The 6,110-nt window shown below is 45.1% G+C and overlaps 1 protein-coding gene across 1 annotated transcript in view; it reads left to right on the top strand.

Moving 5' to 3' along the window:
- WDR77 (WD repeat domain 77) overlaps positions 1-6,104 on the top strand; it is a 6,265-nt gene extending 161 nt beyond the window's left edge. The window contains exons 2-10 of the mRNA XM_025192020.1: positions 11-280; positions 1,592-1,733; positions 1,822-1,871; positions 2,145-2,215; positions 2,933-2,987; positions 3,247-3,318; positions 3,435-3,543; positions 4,127-4,195; positions 4,676-6,104. Coding sequence (XP_025047805.1) covers positions 11-280; positions 1,592-1,733; positions 1,822-1,871; positions 2,145-2,215; positions 2,933-2,987; positions 3,247-3,318; positions 3,435-3,543; positions 4,127-4,195; positions 4,676-4,835 — 998 coding nt within the window. The 3' untranslated portion in view covers positions 4,836-6,104. The remainder of the gene's footprint in view (positions 1-10; positions 281-1,591; positions 1,734-1,821; positions 1,872-2,144; positions 2,216-2,932; positions 2,988-3,246; positions 3,319-3,434; positions 3,544-4,126; positions 4,196-4,675) is intronic.
- The last annotated feature ends 6 nt before the right edge of the window (positions 6,105-6,110 follow it).

The following is a 6,110-nucleotide window of genomic DNA, read 5'->3' as shown; positions in this document are numbered from 1 at the left end:
GGTGGGGCAGGGCAGGAGAGGGGGGAGGGCAGGGGGGCCAAGACGCCCTCACGATGGGGCCGAGTCCTGCCACCTCCACGCTTCTCTCTTGCAGACGGGACCCTTCTCCTCGGCGCCTCCAGCTTGAACGCGCGCTGCTGGGTGGGCTCCATTTGGGTGTTCAAGGACCCAGCGAGGGCCCCGAACGAAGGGTTTTGCTCCGCCGGAGTCCAGACGGAAGCGGGCATCGCCGATCTCCAGTGGGTGGCCGATAAAGGCATACTGGTGGCCTCTGATTCCGGTAAGCAAAGCCTTTGGCGGCACTCTCGGGTGGCACGTCGACGTAATCGGGAGCGCGAGGGGCTGCGTCTCGACAGCCGCCGCGGGGGAGCAGACGGCCTGGAGGGAACGGTCCCTCACGACCGAGGTTTTCGCGGCTCTTTCCGTTTGTAGCCCCCGTCAGCGGTCGATGCGCAAGAACATGCAGGTGCTCAAAACATCCCAAGACGTTGTCACAAAGAAGCTTTGTAGAGACTGACAATCCCTAATTGTTCATGCGTAGTCCCCGCCTGGGTGCTTGTGGTTCTGGTCACTTGCAGACAAAGCCTCGAGTGTCGGCTCGGTGCTCAGGACGCCGGGTTATATGTCCAAGAGTTTCCAAGTGAGTTCTGGGGCATCTTTCCCATCGGTAAGACCGGAAAGGTCACGTTATCTTAGTAGAGGGATCGTTTGGAGTAACCGATTTGAGGCTTTGTTTGATGTCCGTCGCTAAGCTATTGCAGTGGTTAATGGTTCGGTTGCACGTACAGGCAGTCCTCGACTTACAAGGTTTCGAGTTACAACGTTTCGCATTTACAACGTTTATGAATTGACGCCCCGTTTCAACTTTCTGACTTTACAACGCTTGATGTGATCCGATGCCACGCCAGCGAACGAGTTCGCTGCATCACCCATCTCCCCGGAGAACGTCTGTCCAAACGTCCTTGGACACTTTCTTTAAGAAAGCAGGCAAGACACCAGAAGAACCTGCAGCCAAGACTCCTGAGAGAACTCCAGCCAAGAACCCTTCAAAAAGTCCAGCAAAGTCACCTCAAAGAAGTCCTTCCAAATCAATATGATTGCTAGTTACAATATAAATACATTCACGTACCTCTGCTGCTTATCTATAATTGATTGAGTACAAAATTCGGGGGGATTTTTGGTGAAAACAGGGCATGGGGCCTTGGTTCCGGAACCAATCCCCCGTTTATAACGTTTCTTATGAGAAAATTGGTTCCGAGTTGCAACGTTTTGACTTACGACACAATTGGTTCCTGAAAACCGTGTCTTAAGTCCGAGGACTGCCTGTATTAGCAGTACCATTGTGTTGGGACCAGGCAAGATGTAATTACTAATACGATTAGGATGGGTTGTTTTGTTGCATTGAATTGTTACTCATTTCTGGCATGGAGGTGACGTCTGTTTGGGTTGCATCCAGTTGGGTGCTGGGACCTTCAGGGAAAATGGGACTCTTCATCAGACAGCATCTCTGCCTGTTTTGGAGTTTTTTTTGTGTGCGCTGGTTATTGACTTATCCCTGTTGATAAAATGGGCAAATGTTCTGTTCCTGCAGGCGCTGTGGAACTGTGGGAGCTGGATGAGAATGAAACCCTCATCGTGAACAAATTCTGTAAATATGAGCACGACGACATCGTGACAACATTGAGCGTTCTGGATAATGGCACTCAGGCTGTTAGTGGCAGCAGAGACTTCTGGTGCGTGTCATTTGTACTCTTGTTTCTCATCTGGTATTTTTAAGTGAATTTGCTATTGCTCTTTCTGACTACTGTATTTGATTCATAGCGTGAAGGTTTGGGACATCCCCCAGCAAACATCACTACACTCCTACAGAGGTAAGTGCCAAGCTGATAAGTTCATTTTGCTTCCCCTCTGCCAGGGGAGGGGTGCTGCTTTGGCTTTTGGGTTCAAGTGAAGTTGTTCTTCCCATGATATATTGCACTGCACTTCAGTTGTGAGGTCTCACTGGAGACAACACTGGTTTATGGCCCAGAGTTATTTACTTTGGATGTCTTGCCTCTAAGCCCTTGACTGAGCACTGTGTCCCGGTTTGATCCATGTTGCCAGCTTTTCAACCTCTTAACCTTTCTCTTTCTTCCTTTAAATAGCTCATTCTAGTTCAGTGACATGTGTGGCTTCCTGTCCTGGTAAGGATACTGTGTTCCTGTCCTGTGCTGAGGTAAGCCTTATTTGGCGTCTGAGTCTAGCTGGTATACATTACTTTGAACATGTATTGGACAGTTAAAAAAGTCAGGTACATGTTCAATAAGTAGCCAACTGCAGGATTTTTGTACCCTGTTGTGGGACAGTGTCTGCACTGAGAGGGTGTCTTGATATATCTACAGTGGAGGGAATTCCATGACACGTGAATTGGGAAGGAAAAAAATATTCTTGTGATTAATGCACGGGAGTAGGAGAGCAGAGCGTTGTTCTGTTTTCAGTTATGGCACTGGCTTCCCACTTGGGTAACGATAAGTCATTTCACCTCTGTTTTTAGAGGTGTAAAATGGAGATGATGGCTCTTTCTGTTGCACCTTTCCGAGCTTTAAGACATGATTTGTGGACATTTTTAAAGCTCTTTTTGGTCCCCAGTGGACGCACTGTTTACAGAAATAAACTCTAGTTCTTATTCTTCTCAAACTGTGGAAGCTGCTATTTGGTGGATTCCACATTTGTTGAGCATTTTTGTGTGTGCTTGAGGTAGATGGGAATTTCTCTTGCCGCTTCACAGAAAAGCAATGAAGGCTCAGAGTTTGTGTTTTGCCTGAGCCCTTGGAGAGTCAGTGGCAAAGCACAGACGGGAGCTCTGAAGTCCCAGGGTTGAGCTTTAATCATTGACGTGTGAGGTTGCCAAATTCACAAAACCTTTTCTTTTTCACTAATTTTGCTTTTGTAGGATAACAGGATTTTACTCTGGGATACCAGATGCCCCAAGCCAGCTACTCGAATTGGTATGTCTCTCTGCTTGTGCGGTACTTAACCTCTTCTGCCTGTCTTCAAGTGGGTTGGGAGTGGGGGCGGATAAATCTGTTAGGTGACATTAAGATTTTGTTGATGTACCACATTGCACCAACCCAGCTGTCTGGCATAAGTGCTATAATTTTAAATAGTTCATCTTAGCCAGTCAGCAAGTGAGGGAACTGCAGGAGTGCTGGGATAGCGCTGAGCTCACCATTCTCTTCACACTCAGCCCATTTTCCTTGCTTACAGTTTGCAGTGCCTCTACTTACCTACCTACCTCAGTCATGTGGCATCCACAGCAAAGTGACGCTTTCGTTTTGGGTAAGAAACAGTGTTATTGTTAACGTTCCTGCCATGTAGACTACTTCCCAATCACAGCCTTTGTTTTTGACACACTGTTTCTTTTCTGATGGCTATTCTCCCACACTCTCTTGAAGGTGATGAAAATGGGACAGTTGCTGTGGTAGACACAAAGAACCCGGATTCTGCCCTCAGCTCTGCTGTGCACTCCCAAACTGTGACTGGGTTTGCATTTTCTACACACAGGTAACTTTTGTGATGATACATAAAATGTAGAATGCATAAGGTCATTTAAATGCTGGTAGACGGGGTCTGTTGCCTCTCAAGAGTACCCTTGGTCCCAATCTGTTATAGAGGATTAATGGTCTCTGATGGAACAAAATAGGACATTCAGAGTAGCCAGGTAAAGCTAAGTTTTTCTTCTCCATTCACAATGCTATTAAACGCACTTTATTTTGCACAGAACGTAGTGTTCCCAGTGCCATGAACATGTGTTTCACCTTAAAAGTGTTCACCCAGTTTTTAAATTCTGGAATAAGAGCTACTTGAGAGAGTTGTTCATATAGCACAGCACCGTGGAAGGGCTATTGCTGTGTTATGGACTGGGAAGTGCTGTGGCTGATGGTGATACATGTGCCTTTGAATTCTCTTGTCACTGTTTTCCTTCCTCACTTCTGTGAATCAACAATATTTTATGGTAGTGGTGATGAAAATATCCTACGCTAATGTGTTTCATTGCTGCCGTTGTTTGCTTCATTAAAACTCAATGCATTTTGTAATGCTTTCATATATAAGGTAGCTTTAACTGGAGTCTTTTTTTACTCTGCAGTTCCCCTCTTCTGGCTTCAATCAGTGAAGATTGCTCAGTAGCTGTTCTTGACTCTAGCCTTTCAGAAGTGTAAGTGTTGCTGGTTTTTAGCCTTGCTAATTTAAATGAAATTGTTTAGCATTTACATACAGTAGAAGGGAAAAAAGCCTGCAGAAATCTGGGAAATCCTGCCCGGGGGGAGGCAGGTTAGTATGTTCCGATACTGAGGTCTTGCATTAACAGAATTGACCGGGGCTGGTAATAAGTGAAGGAAGGAAATGCAAAACAAGTGCATTGTAGTTGCTGCCTCCCCTTCCTCCTATCTCTTTTTTTTTTTTTTTTTAAGTGGCATGTCTGTTTGGGTGAGGGGGAGATTATGAACTTTTCCATTATGTCCTGCTGAATTGAGCCTTGGTTATGTCCATGCTGGGATTTGAGGCGATTATTTTTATTCCAGTTTTAATAGTGCAGCTAAGGATTTCCCAGTGTGAAGTAGAAAGACCTGAACCCTTAAAGTGTTGCTGCTCTGAAAGCTTCTTCACCCAGTTAAATGTCTCCTCTCTCTTCTAGGTTCAGAAGTCGTTCTCATCGAGATTTTGTGAAAGGTTTATCCTGGTCTCCAGTGAATAACGCCTCACTCACAACAGTGGGATGGGACCATCAGGTGTTGCATCACGTGGTTCCAGTGCAGAGTGGCAAAAATCCTGAAACCAATTGTATAAAGGAATAGTTTCATAAACTTTACTGGTCCAGACTCATCCCTGGTGTTGCTCCAACTGTAGTTGGAGCTGGCTTGTGCAGCCAGGGATGGGCTTGGCCCATACGATCTCAGAGCTTGTGACCAAGAAGAAAGATCCTGTAGCAGTTGTGCTGTAGACACGAGCTAATTACAAACCAGCCCCCTTGACAGAGTTTGGAGTCACCTTGGGACAACGCTGTTATGTGATGTACAAAAAATGTCTGTTACCAGGCACACAGGAATTGCAGGGAAACGGATAATTAGGTAAAAGGAAATTAAAACCATAAAAGATTTTATTTTATTTTTTTTTCCCCTTCCTCCTCCTCCTTCCCACTTCAAACCACTTACTGAAGTAACAGAATGATATTTTGGGGAAAGTCTTGCAGTAGAGTCTTGGTACAAGGGCCTTGCCAGAGCAGGAATTACTGTAATAATTGGATTACAAGCACATGGTACGTTAATCCTGTCAAACGAACAGGAATCCTAGCTTTAGTATTTATAGCATAGAAAGGCTTCGCTATTCCTGTCCATAACGCAACCTGTAATGTTCGCTTTGTACAAGTGTCTGAATCCTGTTAACAGGCTGAGTGGAGAGCGTATCTGCGAATCACTGGATATTACTAGACATCTACGTACTCAGATACTTGGTGATGAAGAGGATGGAGCTCTGTGCCATACAGGCATCGGGCCTTGTGCAGCCCAGATCCTTTTACAGTGCAGCCTCTGAAGGAGTTTGTTGGGGCATATTGCATAGTAACATTATATGCTAGTCTTACTAGATGAAACAGGAAGGCACCAGCAGTTCACTTGGCTGCCTTATAGTCAACATTAAGTGGAAACCTGAAAGGCAAGAGCTAGGCAGTGGGCAAAGTTTCAGCAGCCCTGCTTTACCGATACTGAAACAATGGTAAAACACCATAAAAACCTCCGAGAGGTTTTTTATTAGATCTGTAAATTGGAGTGAAGATTATGAATTCTCAAATGATTTGTTCCTCTTATGGAAGCTGCTGTGTAATTAGATTCAGCCAGGTGATTCAATATGTTTAATACTGATGTTAAGTGGCTTTAACACTCTATCTTGTGCTTGAGGGAGAAGAAAAAACATGCCCCCCAGCTTCTGTAAATTATCTGCGTTTCATCCTTTGTTTGTTTTTTTTCCTTTTAACTTATTACACATTTTTAAAAATCTCTACTGTTTCCCTGAAGCATTTGAAAAACTCAGCATCATATGTATTACTGCAGTTACATGCTTGCTTTCCCCTCACC

The sequence above is a fragment of the Alligator sinensis genome, unplaced genomic scaffold (genome assembly GCF_000455745.1).
Source record: "Alligator sinensis unplaced genomic scaffold, ASM45574v1 scaffold589_1, whole genome shotgun sequence".
Taxonomy (NCBI): domain Eukaryota; kingdom Metazoa; phylum Chordata; order Crocodylia; family Alligatoridae; genus Alligator; species Alligator sinensis.
The sequence above is the reverse complement of the archived record's forward strand: the minus strand, read 5'-3'. Positions and strand labels throughout refer to the sequence as shown.